Below are 17,385 nucleotides of genomic sequence, written 5' to 3' on the forward strand. Positions count from 1 at the left end.
TTCAATCAATGCCTTTGATAGGAAAGATATTTGCATAATAGAGCAGAAGGATTACCACATAGAAAACCAAGAAACGTGGTGATACTTCTAGAGGTGAACTATAAGCCTGTGTGTTCTAAGTCATATTATCAAAGCACTGCTGCTTCATTACCCTGAGAAAATAAATTGATGAAGACCAAACAGGACGAAGAAGTGATGTAGAGTCCTTTCCTTTTATGGATTCATGGGAATTACATCCTGAAAATTACCATTTAATTCCCATGATTCAGAACCACTAGGAAGAGATTTGAAGGCAAGATTAAGAGACATATATTTTGCAGAATCAGAAACTATTTCTACTGTAAGGTTTGAAGGTTTGGTGGGGGGGATATTTCGAGGTATCGGTAGTGTAAACTCTCAGGGATGGAGTTTATCCTTTCATTGTATGCCTGTGCTTTTCATGGGATTTTAGAAGATTTTTTTGTTTATTTGTTTGTTTTTTTGTTTTTTAGAAAATAGCAATTATCCTTCCTGTGGCAGGGGCAGATTTACTAGGAGCTGCAGTCTAAAATCCAGGAAGACAAGATATTTGTCCTGTTTTGTCCACTACAGTATCTCCATGGCCAGGTCTATGATTGGTACAGAGTTGATACTCAACACAAAAGTTTGAATAAGTGACTGTATGAGCCATCATTATATCTGGCTTAAGAATGTCCTACTGTTATGCTTGCCAGCTAGATAGGACCAGCTGGTTTTACATTTGCCTGAACAAGGTATGTGTTTGCTCTGCAATTTGGTTTTAACAACTTGTGCCTCCTGGCTGTCATTGCCTGCATCAGCTTTGCAGATAGGTTTGCTCCTGGAGTCTTTCTTGAAGATCTGGTAAATAGATCTCTGATAAACCCTTGGCTATTTACTTTTTCCATACCAGATACCCTAGTTGTAGTCCTAGAGTAGACTTGTCAATGAAAACTTGTTGCCTGCCATATCAGTAAACAAAGGTTGTTGCAGCTATTAAGCCATCTCATTACAGCTGCCCTGACAGTGAGCCCTGAGGGAACTCAGGATACCAACAGGGTGCCCACCATCCATCAGTCAGCCACTGAGGCCACCACCCCCACCATGGTGTTTCCTGAGGAGACTCAGGATGAGAAAACACAGGATACTGACCCCAGAGAGCTGAGGTGCATCTCAAAGGAATGATTTCCTGTGAGCCCAGATTCTCCCATTTTCCCATACCTAGAAAAGCACTAAATTCCGTAACTTGAGATGTCTGGTTTTCTTTAATTAATAGAAGTCTTTTGATGTTCCTACCACCTTGTCTTTGTTGCAAAAACTCCTGTATACCTTGGCTCCTCCCTGACCTCTTCCGAGCAGTCCCTCAGAGTTACTGAGATGTTGTGTCCCAGGCTTTAGTCCGCAGAATGTCTGACGAAAAAAACATACTCTCAAATTTAAGTTGTGTATTTTTTTTTTAAGTCAACAGACTTGGCATTTATCAAGGCTCTTTGTTACAGACAATAGAATCTGCACTAATTTAATTTAGGTTAGAGATATTTGTGAAAGAATATAGAAAATTGTTCACAGGACTGAAGAGAAGGGATGTATACTAAGCTGTTAGAAATAACTTCTAGAACTCACCACAGAAATGGAATATCAAAGGGTTACTGCCTTTACTATAGTCAGGACTAACCACATAAGGAAGCTATCACCCTAGTTGCTGGGTTCAGAACTACAATGTCTTTGCCATTACATGTGAAAGGAAAATGTCTTTCCCCCAAACTGTGCTTATTTCTCCAACAAGAATTTCATAAAAGGTCATGCTTGCATGAATCTGACTGGAGAAACCTAAAACACATCCAGAAGGCTAACTGCAAGGGAATCCAGGAAATGTATCTTTTCATTTACTAGACGCTGTAAAAAAAATCTATAAGATGCAAGCTAACTGGTGTTTGAAATGGTTGTTGAGTGAACCAATTTACAGTATCTACTGCAAATCCTTTGCAACTTTTGAGAAAAAAGGATATACACGAACACTTCCAAAAGGAGAATACTGAAAGTTATTTTGCAGAAATAGATGCATATGTAAGAAATTTCTGAATCCACATATACCAAAATGTTAATGGTCATTTATAGATAGATACATTGCCAATAAAATTTACTCTCTTGTTAGTATATAATATTCTTCTAAGGGTCATATAAGATAATACATGGAAAGCACTTAGCAGAAGACTTGGCAGTAAAGAAGTAATGTTAACTATTCATATTTATATATATAACTATATATATTCATAACAATATATAGTTACCTGCACAGTAACATTCCAACACTGATCTATATATATATATAGTTATATATGTATAATTATATAGATTCAAATATATGTGTATATACACATATATATTCATATATATGTATATATATGAATATATACACATATATACATATATACTTTATATATACATATATATATATATGTATATATATACACACACATATAAATCAAGATAAAGCAACTGAAGCACATTACATAGAGATATAGGGCCTGGCACTTATTAAATACACAGAAACTGTGAATTACTGTAATTATTCTTTTTAAGTTTCTGAATTTGTTTGACTTTTAAAACAACCACACATTAACACTGTGGACAGAAACAATATGATATATGTATTTCTCTATGCATCTATCTACATTGACTTGCACTCAAGAGGATAATCAAGAAAAACAAAAACAAAAAAAACTACTGTCTGAATGATGATGTTCGTGGTGGTGATGGCATTTATGAAGGTTTATTGAGTAGGTATTTTGTGCTGCTACTACTCTAAATGCTCTGAGAGACAATTCCCTACGGTCTCTTGCATTTCTGTGTGTCTGGAGAGAAGAGATACTGACTATATTTTATTCCAGACTTTTCTTCTCAGGAATTTTCTATAGTGAACACCTTTAGAAAATAGAAAGAGCACCTCCCTCTGGAGCCAGGGGTAAGTATGTTTCCCAGTCAAGTGTAACAGTCAAATGTCAGGTGTGCTTCCTGTCCATTATAAAATATGGTTTTCCTAAGCGGGGCAGTCAGAGGGAGTGGTCCTCTCCTACAATAAAAACCGCTGCACATGCATGCATCCTGAGGGCCTCTTCCCATCTCCCTGGGGGATCAGCACAGGTACTGGTACACTGGCAACTGCTATGGCTGTGAGGAAGAAACTCTGCCTCTGACACAGGAGCCTCCTGTCTTCTGCCATAATCCAGAAAACTGGGAGGCTCCCATGTTGGTTTGTGAAGAGGGTAAAACCTCAGACTGTTTCTGATAAGTTCTCTGTATTTAATAACTTGTTTAATCATCAAAAACAAACCTGTCAAGAAGGAACCAGCATGACCCACTTTTTACACATGGGGACATTGGTCCACCAAGTTCAGGTCCTTTTCCATTGTCACACAGATATTCAGCGGCAGACTCGGGACCGAAAGCTACTCTGGTTCTGAAGCCTGAGTGTTAACCCAGCAAGCAAAACTGCTTTTATGATCATCGTGCAGTTCTCAGGTTTTTGTTCTGTTTGTTGAAAGGAAAAAAAAATGGAATAATAATTTCAGAAGAACTTGCAGCTTATCAAACTGGAAAACTGCTGAGCTTGTTCCCAATATTTCTCAATGCTCTACCTATTAATCAATATCAGCCTTCTGTCTAGCCTGGACAATCTCATCACACTAGCATTATTCCTGCTATCCAATTTGCTACTGATACTTTCCTAGTTTTAAATTCCTCTACGAATCCATTCCACTCTGTACCGATTTCTCCTTTGCTTCTCATCAACCTCACATTAATATGTAAATGTGTATTTCACTAATGCCACATGAACTGGAATAATCTCCCTTATTCTTCACCTCTCTGATTCCTCCCTGTTCTTCTAGACAAGACCTTGTCTCCCTATAAAAAGAAAAGGCGAACCTTTTCCAAAAGTCCATTCCCAGACCCCCTTCCTACCCCTCGCCTTACCCCCATGCTTGCACAGCATTCTGGCCTTTCTCTCTTAAAGAATCTACCACGCTTTTTTGGCAACTGTATTTATCAGTCCTAGGTCCCATCTCCCAAACTCACAGCCAGTATCACCTGACTCACAACTTTGTCCTTAATTTCTCTGGCATCTAACTTTGCTTCTAATATTGAAATTAATAAATGTTGGTTGAACTAGGTTTTATTATAGAATACAGTTGAACTGATATCTTCTTTTCTGAATTATTTGGACAGGCTAACGTTACCACAAAATTTCTGACATAGCAGCACTTTCTATATGAAACAGTAGCTAACTTATAAGTCAGTGGGTTAAATTAGCTTTCTCATCCCTAATGCCGCCGCAAAGATCCTGCATGCCGCCACAAGGACCCCGCGTGCCGCAACTAAGACCCGGCACAACCAACACAAATAAATAATTTTTTTTTTTTTTTTTAGCGGTACGCGGGCCTCCCACTGTTGTGGCCTCTCCCGTTGCGGAGCACAGGCTCCGGACGCTCAAGCTCAGCGGCCATGGCTCACGGGCCCAGCCGCTCCGCAGCACGTAGGATCTTCCCAGACCGGGGCACGAACCCGTGTCCCCTGCATGGGCAGGCAGACTCTCAACCACTGCGCCACCAGGGAAGCCCCAACCAGATGCTTTTGAAACCTCTTCTGGTTGATAGCATCATTAGGTAGAGGTGGATGTCTGTCTTCCTGCTGCTGGGGCAGGAAGACATGCATCAAGATCATCTAAAATTGGACCAAGCTGTTTAAATGAATCTTTTTAAGAATGGAGGATGAATATTACCTTAATTCACAGAAAAAAGTTATCACTGACATTGAAATCTTTACTACTAAAAAGTTATGTAGGCAATCATTTGGGGGCATTATTTAGATTATTTGCAGTGAATGTATTTCCATTAATTAATTTTTATTTTATGGAGTTATACATTAGAACTTAACTTGTTATATGTTTGAAAGTTTGTCAAAGTAACAATTATTATCTTATGTATACAATGGCTTCCAGAATTTGCATCTATGTGTTATCATTTTTGTTTCCATACCTCATTCACTTTAAAACAAAAACTCACATCACTCACATAAAGAGATATGATCACTTTGTTTAATAGTGAAAGATCAGAAATAGAACAATTTTCAGCTAATGAAATCAGAGAAAACTGCCAATGTGTTTATAATACTTGAAAATTACAGTTTTAATTGATTTATCACTGAACAATCAATTTATATTGTTAAGTATAAAATGAAATGGATTGAAATATTTGAGGTTCTCATATAAGCAGTTAAAGAGTTACTAGTCAATCATACACTATTAAGTTGTGCATATGGGACATTGATACTTTGCTGTAAGGTAATCAATAATTACTTACGAGAATACATTTTGCCCCCATTTAATTTCAAAAGTCCATTTTAAGTAAACAGAGTGCAAAAAGAATTGTTCTGCTATAATAAAATTGCTATGGCATAAAATGTATACAAAACAAAGATCACTCCTTCGCACTCTTTTACAATATTTATTTTTTAAGATTATTATCACAAGTCTGCCATAAGTACACCTGTCTGGTGTTTATCCAGCATTGCTCTTTGCCAAAAACAAAAAAATAAACAAACCTATGGATCATTCAGTTGACATATTCTAGAGGTGAGTTTTCTTGTCTTTTAGCGCTTGGACTTTCTAAGGATTATAACTATTGACTATGATAGAAAGAACCCCACAGTTTTCATAAATCCTACAAATGATTATTTCTCTAAGCAATAGCTTTCTAAACTGAATACCAAAGAACCTAACATTCATAATGTATGACATTGTAATCCATTAAAAATATAGTGACTGTAGGGGCTTCCCTCTTCCCTGGTGGCGCAGTGGTTGAGAGTCCGCGTGCCGATGCAGGGGACGCGGGTTCGTGCCCCGGTCCGGAAAGATCCCACATGCCGCGGAGCGGCTGGGCCCGTAAGCCATGGCCACTGAGCCTGCGCGTCCGGAGCCTGTGCTCCTCAACGGGAGAGGCCACAACAGCAAGAGGCCCGCGTACCGCAAAAAAAAAAAAAAAAAAATAGTGACTCTGATATTGAGCTCCGTGAGCTATTTGTATATTTGGGAGATCAATCCTTTGTCTGTTGTTTCATTTGAAAATATTTTCTCCCATTTTGAGGGTTGTCTTTTTTGTCTTGTTTATGGTTTCCTTTCCAGTTAAAAAATGGGCGGAAGACCTAAATAGACATTTCACCAAGGAAAACATACAGATGGACAAGAGGCACATGAAAATATGCTCAACATCACTAATCATTAGAGAAATGCAAATCAAAACTACAATGAGGTATCACCTGACGCTGGTCAGAATGGCCACTTATCAAAAAATCTAGAAACAATAAATGCTGGAAAGGGTGTGGTGAAAAGGGAACCCTCTTGCACTGTTGGTGGGAATGTAAATTGATAAAACCGGTGCGGAAAACAGTGTGGAGTTTCCTTCAAAAACTAAAAATAGAACTACCATATGACCCAGCAATCCCATTACTGGGCATATACCCTGAGAAAACCATAATTCAAAAAGAGTCATGTACCACAATGTTCATCGCAGCGCTATTTACAATAGCCAGGACATGGAAGCAACCTAAGTGTCCATCAACAGATGAATGGATAAAGAAGATGTGACGCATATATACAATGGAATACTACCCAGACATAAAAAGAAACAAAATTGAGTTTGTAGTGAGGTGGATGGACCTAGAGTCTGTCATACAGAATGAAGTAAGTCAGAAAGAGAAAAACAAATACCATATGCTAACATATATATATGGAATCTAAAAAAAAAAAAAAATTTGTACTGATGAACCTAGTTGCAGGGCAAGAATAAAGAGGTAGACATAGAGAATGGACTTGAGGACATGGGGTGGGAGGGCGAAGCTGGGGTGAAATGAGAGTAGCATCGACATACATACACTACGGAATTTAAAACAGTTGGCTGGTGGGAAGCAGCAGCATAGCACAGGGTATGGGCTTGTTGCTTTGCGATGACCTAGAAGGGTGGGATAGGGAGGCTGGGAGGGAGGCTCAAGAGGGAGGGGATATGGGGACACGTGTATGCATATGGCTGATTCGCTTTGTTGTGCAACAGAAATTAACACAGTATTGTGAAGCAATTATTAATAAAGATCTATTTTAAAAAAATATAGTGACTGTATTTCAGTTAATGGTAAGAGTCTCCATTTCAGGTATTACTAATTGTGCTGGCGATATTTTGTTTCCTAAACATAAAGAAATGCAACAATTAGACAAAACAGTCTCATAAAGGGCTCATATACATGAATGACTGTCTTTCAGTTTTATATGACATTTTCATTTGTTAATGTAATATATCCAATGGCCTTTATGAATAAGAATTTGAAGGTCAATTTCTATCCACTCATTGTTCCTGACTAGCTACCTGAGCTTGAAGAAGTGAGCTGACCTCAGGAACTCTGTGAAATTATTCTAATGTAGGAGCTCTGAATATTCAGGCAGCCCAAATGAGGAGTTTAGCATTCCAATCTCATAGCAATGCCCCTTCAGCCTGACTGAGATATAATTCCCATATATATCGGATTACTTTTAGTGTTCTCAGTTACCAATTTTGTGATGTAGGAAATAAAGGAGAATCTGAACCCATGAGTGTTTAAAAACAAATAGAAGGTAGCTTGTATATGCATTTGTGTGTATAAAGACTGCAGGCTTCATAGTTCTTTAACAGCATTTACTGTCCCAAACACACTATTTTAATTCAACCAAGTATGGTCTTGACATAATGTTTTCTGTTATTGCTCAATGTATGTAAGAAGTTATGTACCATAGGAAGAGCAATTGTGCAGCTTACTTTTTTCATATACACAAATGTGTATGACATAATATTTGCCATTTAGAACCCATTGAGTCATAGACTTTTGCATCATAAGTGCTTGTAATAATAGCATTCTCCAATGTCCTTATAGAAGTATAAGCCTTAGAGTTTCAGACACATAAAGGACTTTTGATATCACAAGGTATGTTTCACTAATATTTACCATAAAAGAGAAACTACTTCCGGAGGGGTTAAGTCATTTGTAAAAGATCGTAAGTACCTAGTGAACAAGCTTGCGTAATTCTTACATGTGTCCGTTAGACTATTACTATGTTGCATTTACCACTATCTATTTTTTTCTTAAAGTTACAAAGCACTGAGCAGATTTTATATAAATTAGCAGGAAAATATTTGTGACCATGATGTTAAAGAAAAATAAGGCATAAATAATAAAATTCATATGTATCAAATCCATGAAAATGTAAAAAACATTGCTAATAACAGTATGCTGAATTTACCTAACATAAGTTGGTGATTGGGTAAATAAACTATGATCCCTTTTAAAATAGAACAAGAATGATAATATTGATCTGAATTATTTACTTTGGATGTGATTTCTCAAAATGCGGGCATATTTGCATTCTAAATCTTAATAATGCATGTTTGACTATTAAAATGAGATAATATATGTAAAAAGCACAGTGTCTGACATCAATTAGATATTTAACAAAACAGAGAAGATAATAATATAACATGTAAACGATTATCAGGGAACGGACTTTAGTCCCCAGTCTCCCCCAAATGTAGAGTCTTAACAAAAATATAACTAGTAATGAAAGGGGAACATACTTTATTTTTAACCCTTCTGAATGGGAAGAGCCAAGAATATCCACTTGAGAAGAGAGGAGGGGGGAAACTGTGCGTTAAAAGCAATCGGATCTCTTTGATGAATGGACATTCTTTTACTGACAGAAGAGGGTGAAGCCAATACTGAGAAGCATGCCACAGCATAAGCACATGCAAACTCTCCACAGTGATTTCAGCCTTCTGATTATAGTAAAACTTCACACTATTTTGGAGTAGTAGTAAAAACTTGATAGAATTTTTAAGCTATTTGTCAAGCATGGCTTATTTAAATTTTCCTCAAAAACTGTTACTGTTTTATCACTAAGAACTCTAGAGAGATGCTCTAAAATAGACACAAATAAACCAGTCACAAACAAAAATACTTACCCGAGAAATACTGGCAGATGATAATTGATTTGTTATGATCCTTATAGTAGAAATTATTTCTTAATAATATTTACAAAATTCTCAATGGGTTTTAAACACATAATGTGCTCTGTTTAATTTAGCTGTAATGTCACTGGAGAACAGTGTGAAAGATGGTTTCCTGAATAGTTGATCTTTCTTTCAAACCTGTGTAACTGTATTTATTTCTCTGCTATAATCTTTAATGTAACTTTAAGGAAGGACATCTTAATTGTAAACCTCAAAATTGTGTACTAAATAGAGGTTAGTCTTTGTCTCTTTTAACAACAGGCAATACAACGATGAAAATTAGTTGAGAATCCATACTAACTATTGAACTGAAATTCATCTTGTCAGTTGAATTCCATATAGATATAATTTTAGAATATGTAAAACATGGATTTGTATGACATTCCAAAATAATATTAGAATAAGAGCATGTGAGTGTCAAATAATCAATTAGAGACAGAATTGCAAGTTTCCAAACATTTCAATGTATGTCTCTATGTACACAGAAAAATGAGAGATTGGTTCTCATTGTAGTGCTCTGTGAACTAATGTAATTTCAGGTCACTGATATCATGAGGTTGGGATTGTTGTTTCAAGCAGAAACAGGAACCGAATGCAAGAAATTAGAAGATGAAAGACTGTGTATATATTCTTGACAATGTAATAAACGGGTTCTGGCAAATAAGGTTACCAATTAGTCAGGAAGTCAGAGAATTACTAGCTGAGAATTGTTTGGTAAGATCAAATGAGGCCATAGCTCACACTTCAACTATTAGTGACCAAGAAATGTATTTACTATTCAGAATTTTTGTTATTTAATAATGGGTAAGCTATTGCTTCTATGATAATTTTTTTCTTCTTAATATAGATTTTAAAATATTTAAATGACCATAAGTTCCAGTAAGATAATATTGTAAGATAATTCCCATAAGTATTCAAGAAAAAATGTAGAGTTCCTCTAAGCAGAGCTAGGCAACAAGTCCTGATGTAACCATATATCTACTTAAAATTCAGTAGTCTAGCAGACATTATGTCAAGGTTCTGAACCATGTGTCAGCCAGTAACAATGAAAGAAGTGGCAAGCATCATCTTGAAAATTTTATTACATTATAAAAAGAAAACATGTTCCCAGCCAATAGTTGGAAAAAAAACTAATTTCTACTATTTCAGATGTTATAATTTATGTACTACAAGGCAATAAAGCATCAAAAAGAAAGCTATACTAAACTTATTTCAACTATAACAGAATTATAAATATGATTTAAGATTATTCTGAAACCCTGGGCCCCTCCATAAGAAGGAAGATGTGCACTCAGTATGCTTAAAATGCAAATATCATTTAAATGAACATCACACATCACCTCTTAGAATAGAAATTCCCTTTTGCCACACAAAAGTACAAAACTTTGAGTTAATATGAGTATTCTGAGGAAAAATAAATGTAATAATTTCATATATAAAATAACAAGACATACTTTAGTTTGCTGAAAAAGAACATAGTTTGGGAATCCCTCAAAGGGCAGTTTTACATAATTCATTTGAATAAAATATACCAAGCAATATTTTTAAAAGTATGTCTTTTCATATTCTTCAGTAATATAGACGCTTACAGATGACCAAACAAGGAAAAAATTGTGTCAGTCAGTTGTGCGAAAATGTGACGATTATATTTTGACTTAAGTAAGCAAAATTGCTATCATCAATCTAGCCACCCTCAAAAGTGTAACAATCCTTTCATCATTTCAGGAATACATGTAATCTTTGTAACTTTCTCCACAGTTATATTTTAAAATTTATTTGTGTATAACTCCAAAAAACTCTAAAAAAAATTTTCCTGTGCCAAAAGAATGGAATCAAACAGGACAATTGTCAACAGGCACAAGAAAAATGCTCAACATCGCTAATAATTAGAGAAATGCAAATCAAAACTACAATGAGATACCACCAAACACGGGTCAGAATGGAAATCATTAAAAAGACTACAAACAACAAATGCTGGAGAGGGTGTGTAGAAAAGGGAATCCTGCTATACTGTTGGTGGGAATGTAAACTGGTGCAGCCACTATGAAGAACAGTATGGAGGTTCCTCAAAAAACTAAAAATAGAGCTGCCGTATTATCCGGCAATCCCATGGTTGGGCATACATCCAGACAAAGCTGTAATTCAAAGCAATACATGTACTCCTATGTTAATAGAAGCACTATTACAAGGGCCAAGACATGAAAACCACCTAAATACCCATCGACAGATGAATGGATAAAGAACATGTGAGATATATATATATATAAAATGGAATATTACTCAGCCATAAAAAGAATAATGCAATTTGCAGCAACATGGATGGACCTGGAGATCATCATACTAAGTGAAATAAGTCAGATAGAGAAAGACAAATACCATATGATATCACTTATATGTGGAATCTAAAATATAACACAAATAAACTTATCTACAAAACAGAAACAGGCTCACAGAGAACAGACCTGTGGTTGCCAAGGGGGAGAGGGGTGGGCAAAGGGATAAGTTAGGAATTTGGGATTAGCAGATAGAAACGACTACATACAAAATAGATAAACAACAAGGTCCTAAAGTGTAGCACAGGCAAATATACTCAATATCCTGTGATAAACTATACGGAAAAGAAAATGAAAAAGAATGTGTATATATATATATATATATATATATATATATATATGTATGTATGTATGTATATAAAATTGAATCACTTTGCTGTACAGCAGAAATTAACACAACATAGTCAATCAACTATACTTCAATAAAATAAATTAAAACAAAACAAAACAAGGCAATTGTGCTTTGCTCCATTGTCGGGCTTGGACTACTACACCTTGGGGAAGGGATAGGTGGGCAAGGATGCCCAAAACACAGCATAAGAATGGAGAGACCAGAAGGCCTAACCCTGGAAAAATCTGTGAAGTTCTATCATTATGATTGGCAGGAGCACACACTGATGGAAAAACCTGGTTGAAGGGTTACAATCTACTCAGGGTAATTTATTACCTCAGTGAGTGCATTTCAAAACTGAAGATGGTCTTTATGGTGTAAAGAGCCTTCCTATGTCTGACTAGGATTGACTATGCCATACAAAAAGCTATCACCAACTTTTAATATATAAATACATATTTTCTTGCTTTTTCAGAGAACATAAAGTGAGATAGCAGCGACTAACTAGTTCAGTCTCTAAAAAACATATTTTGAAAAGGTTCATATGCTAAATCATAGATGTGACAGAACACCAACTCTTTTTTTTTTAAATTTTCTTCCTTCTAGTTTATTTTTAAACATCTTTGTTGGAGTATAATTGCTTTACGATCGTGTGTTAGTTTCTGCTTTATAACAAAGTGAATCAGCTATACATACACATATATCCCCATATCTCCTCCCTCTTGAATCTCCCTCCCACCCTCCCTATCCCACCCCTCTAGGTGGTCACAAAGCACTGAGCTGATCTCCCTGTGCTATGCAGCTGCTTCCCACTAGCTATCTATTTTACACTTGGTAGTATATACAAGTCCATGTCATTCTCTCACTTCTCCCCAGCTCACCCTTCCCCTTCCCTGAGTCCTCAAGTCCACGGACAATGGTTGGTGGAGGAATTCAATGAGAACAACTCAGGGAATAAACAGAAAATTGTGTCAAAGTTTCCAAAAGCACTACTGAAGAAAGGAAATCTTGATGGAGAATCTTCAATGGCCTTGGGGAATTCCCAAAGGGTTCACAATGGTTTTAAAATCATGTTGAAGATTTTGAAGTCCCACTGTTTTCTCACTTTTAACTATAATTTCAAAGTAGCATCGTCTTTTTTTTTTTCCTTCTCCTATACTTACACAAATGTATAAAACTATGATCGTAAAATAGTCACTCCTTACCTTTGATTCTTGAACGTTCTTGACTTTTTTCCTGCTGGAAATAAAACAAAAATAGTTCAAAATTTGTAAGTATTTTACCAACAGGCTGATATAAAGTATCACTATAACTAAAGAATTGTCAAAAAATATTTTCTTGTACATATACCCAGGAGTTACCATAACACAATTCTCAACTTAAAAAATACTTATGTTAAATCTTTTATCAAAGCAGTAATCATTCTTAGTGGACATAAATTTTTCTAAGAAACCAATACATTGTAAGAATATGGACTTATAAATAAATGCCTAATGAATAATAAATAAATTATTATGCCCTAAAAAGGTCTTGGTTCATTCCATTTAATTCCAATGACATCTTCAGAATTTGCTTTCAATGTCTCTATGTTAATCATAAAATTTTAGTGAGAAAAAAGGTTCAAGGGCAAACAGTGGATAATTCACTAAAAATTAAAAAAACACGAGATGTTTCAACAGTTTTTCCTTCAGTTTAGCTTAGAATTCACCCCTGTCTCGCTTCTCTGAGGCTAAAGTTGACAACAATTGTATTATTTATTCAAGGCTGCTTCAGTCAGACCTGTCTTTCAATTTGACATACTCCTTATTAGTTACCAGGCAACCCCAGAAGAATTAGCTTGCTTTCAAGTTTTTAAGTAGAAATTGTGCACTCTATAACTTCTCGATTCATATTCAAGCACGGTTTACTCTGTCTAAAAGTTTCAGGGTATCATACTGAAAATAATTTTGAAATATGTTCCTAACAAAATGTCTCACACATACACAGAGAACTGCAGAATTGTATGAATGCCAATAAATTTTGGTAAAATTTATAAACACATTAAAAAATATAAAGAACTTATTTTGCAGCAAGCACTCATCCCAGAGTCAGATTATGATAATAAAAATGCATATTGGCAAATGTATATTTACTGAAACAGCCAACCCTATGTATAATTCTATTAGACTAAAACTTTGTACTCTGTCTCTTATTCTAACACATCCAGGCTTTGTGACTAAATTATGTACTGTCCTTTGTTAATTAATTGACTTTTTTCAGTTCTGATGTATTTTTAATTTAGAGAACTTATTGTTCATTTAAACTAAAATTTAAATATGAAGTACAAATTTATGTATATTATATACATAAATATAAATTCCTTTCTTTAAAAGTACATTATTTTTTCATAATTTTAGGTCAAGCTGGTTTAAATTTTCCAAGTGGGTATTGAGGAAGAGAAAAATCTGTGTCTCTCTCCTCATCTTTTGCCATTTTCTCATTCATTTAATCATTCATTCTTTCAACAAATTTGCATAGATCACTTCTATGTGCCAGACACTGCTCCAAGTGGTAAGACTATGAAGGATGAAAAAACCGACAAAAAATTATGTCCTTTTGGAACCTAATTATTACATAAATGGTAATAAATTATATTTAGAAAAAAATATACCCTAAAAGGAGTTATTTTGCAGTGAATGACTGCAATTTTACACAGGTGTATAATGTTAAATAATTTTTGAATAAAATTCTGAGTGAGATGAGATGATATAACTGGGGAAAACATGTTTTAGGAGAGAAAAACAACTGCAAACTTCCTGAGATACAGGAGGTCTTGGCATTGTCAAAAATACCAAGGAGACCTGTGTAACAGGAGAGGCTGAGTGAGGGGAATTTTGTAGGAAGTTCAATCAAGGAGGCAACAGGGGCAGAGAGACTAGCACTGAGGTCCCTGGTTATTTCTTTGGTTTTTGCACTGAGAGAGCTGAAAAAAACATTGAGAGTTTCTTCTCCGAGGACTAACATTATCTGAGTTATATTTCAGTAGAATCATTCCGGCTATTGAGAATAGTTTGAACAAGGGAAGGACAAAATTAGAGGGACCAGTAGAGAAGGTATTGCAGGAATCCTGGTGGGAGGTGATAATGGCTCAGAAAGGTGTGGTGTCAGTGGAGTTGGAATATCAGTTAGAGCTGGAAAGGTTTGTTGATAGAATAAGTGTTGGGTGTGAGATACAGTGCATAAAAGGGTGATCTCAAGTGTCTAAGCCAGTAGAAGAATGGCATTACCTCTAAGATAAGGAAGATGGCCAAATAAGAAACACTTTTATCCCTCTTGCCTTGCCTTCTGGTAGTGTCCCGCTTTGTTCATTTTTCTCTTGTCTGGCTACCCCTGTTATATCTCCTGTACTGATTCCTTCTTGTCTCCTCAATTTCTAACTACTAGTTTCCTAGACACTGAGCCCTTAACTTTCTTCTATATACCTCATTCCTTTGGTGATCTTTTCTACTTTTCTGGCCTTAAGTGTCATACTTTTCCTAAGGACTCAAATTTATATCACTAGCTAATCCTCAACATTGTACTACAGATTCAAAGATTCGGCTTTACTTATTTTTTTAACATCTTTATTGGAGTATAATTGCTTTACAATGGTGTGCCAGCTTCTGCTTTATAACAAAGTGAATCAGCTATACATATACATATACCCCCATATCTCCTCCCTCTTGCGTCTTCCTCCCACACTCCCTATCCCACCGCTCTAGGTGGTCACAAAGCACTGAGCTGATCTCCCTGTGCTATGCAGCTGCTTCCCACTAGCTATCTATTTTGCATTTCGTAGTATATATAAGTCCATGCAACTCTCTCACTTCATCCCAGCTTACCCTTCCCCCTCCCTGTGGAATCTAAAAAGAAAAAAGAATGTTTATGAAGAACCTATGGGCAGGACAGGAATAAAGACGCAGAGGTAGAGAATGGACTTGAGGACTCAGCTTTATTTTTGACATCTCTGCTTGATTATCTAATAACAGCTTACCTATCATGTCTAAAACTAAACTTCTGATCTTCCCTGACTTCTTCGATCATCTTTCTCATCTTCATCTCTCCATCTTCCTTGTTGTTTAGACACTTAAAATAATCCTGCTCTGTCTCTTAAGAGTAAAGAACCTGACATTTTCATGGGTTTGATATTTGACTGTGATTTTACTTTGAATATCACTCTGAGGATGCAAAGTAGGATGATGGTCAAAATACCTGGAACTTATGGAAGATATTTTAACAAGTTTCATAGATTTAGAAATCACCAGCCTATGTATAAATCATCAGTACTGCATCTGGAGAACATATAATAGAGTTAAATGATCTAGAACTGAATATTGTAAACAATATAAGAAAAATATAAAGTCGAATTAGCCAACAAAAGACAATGCAAGGATAGACAAATTATAGGAGAACAAACAGGAGAGCATGGAATCATGGAATACTAGGGAATATATTATGTAAGTGTGAGATTTTCAATAGTATAGAATTATTATGACTGCTCTAGTAAAATTACATCTAAGGCAATGCCCTTCAGATGAACTGACATATATGGAATCACTGATTTAAAAGAAAGCACATTTTTGATGGTGCTTGGACTTGGAAGTAAAACTGAAGTTATTCATTGAAGGAGAGGGTAATTGAGAAATACATGAAGTGGTAAAAATGGAATGAGAGAAACACAGCTGGGATAGAAAGGTCTAGGATGGTGTGTAGCTGAAGAGTGAAGGGAGGTCCACAGAGGTATAGGGTTTGTTTTGCTCACTTGTCTTTTTGTTTTATTTTGTATAAATTTATAATATATTATTTACATAAGTGAGAACTGAGAAAGTCTAAATGATAGGAGATACATAGTAGAAATGGAGAGGATTAAGATAAAAGGGAGAGATGATTAGACTAACTTTATAAGGTTATTGAAAAAGTAGATGTGATAAAGAACATAAGTGGGGAAAAAATTTAGTTAGAAAGACCACCAGTTCCTCTAATGTAACCGGTGGGCATAGGAAGGCATGGTTATAAATGCAGGAGCTTTGTAGGTTTGATATGATGAATTAAACATGTTCAATCTGTGATGATTTATTTTCTTTATGTAATAGAAGGAAAGTCTGCTGAGTGGTGAAGTAGGATGGCTTGTCAAAAATTTGTGGAGACTGCACAGATTTTAAATGCACTGGTTTTTGTGAGGTCAATTGAGTAAAACAGCTTGGTGTTTTTGAAATCCTAACTGAGTTTTGCCATCATAAATATACAGTGACTTATTTTAACTATAGTCAAATAGGCTTAGCACTCACTGATATTTTATTTTATTATTTTCTTAACACTCAAATCTCTATTTGTACAATTGTATGTAATTATAAATTACCAATGAAATATCCTTAAAAATTTTACAAATGGTAAATGTTTAAGAAGCCTGCATTTACAGAAGATAAATTAATTATTAATTTATGGACTGAAAAGAGTAGGAACAGACTTGTAATGTAGGAAGGTAAAAGGGATAAACTACCTCATTTATTCCTAAACGTGTATTAGAACACTGTCAGTATGTGTGTGTGTATGTGTGTGTGTGTGTGTGTGTGATTATACACATATATGTATAATTTAGGATTTTCAAAGTAATAACCGT

General features: G+C 35.5%; 1 protein-coding gene across 3 annotated transcripts in view; it reads right to left on the minus strand.

Moving 5' to 3' along the window:
• FSTL5 (follistatin like 5) overlaps nt 1-17,385 on the minus strand; it is a 677,763-nt gene that overhangs the window by 550,999 nt on the left and 109,379 nt on the right. For 2 of the 3 annotated variants that reach the window (XM_027116858.1, XM_027116857.1), the window contains exon 3: nt 12,953-12,983. In XM_027116858.1, the coding sequence (XP_026972659.1) occupies nt 12,953-12,983 (31 nt within the window). Of the gene's footprint in view, nt 1-12,952; nt 12,987-17,385 lie in introns of all 3 variants that reach the window. The other variant, XM_027116856.1, reaches the window with a different exon arrangement.

This window comes from Aethalodelphis obliquidens, unplaced genomic scaffold (genome assembly GCF_003676395.1).
Source record: "Aethalodelphis obliquidens isolate GAN/ISIS:26980383/991018 unplaced genomic scaffold, ASM367639v1 scaffold17, whole genome shotgun sequence".
NCBI classification, from domain to species: Eukaryota; Metazoa; Chordata; class Mammalia; order Artiodactyla; family Delphinidae; genus Aethalodelphis; species Aethalodelphis obliquidens.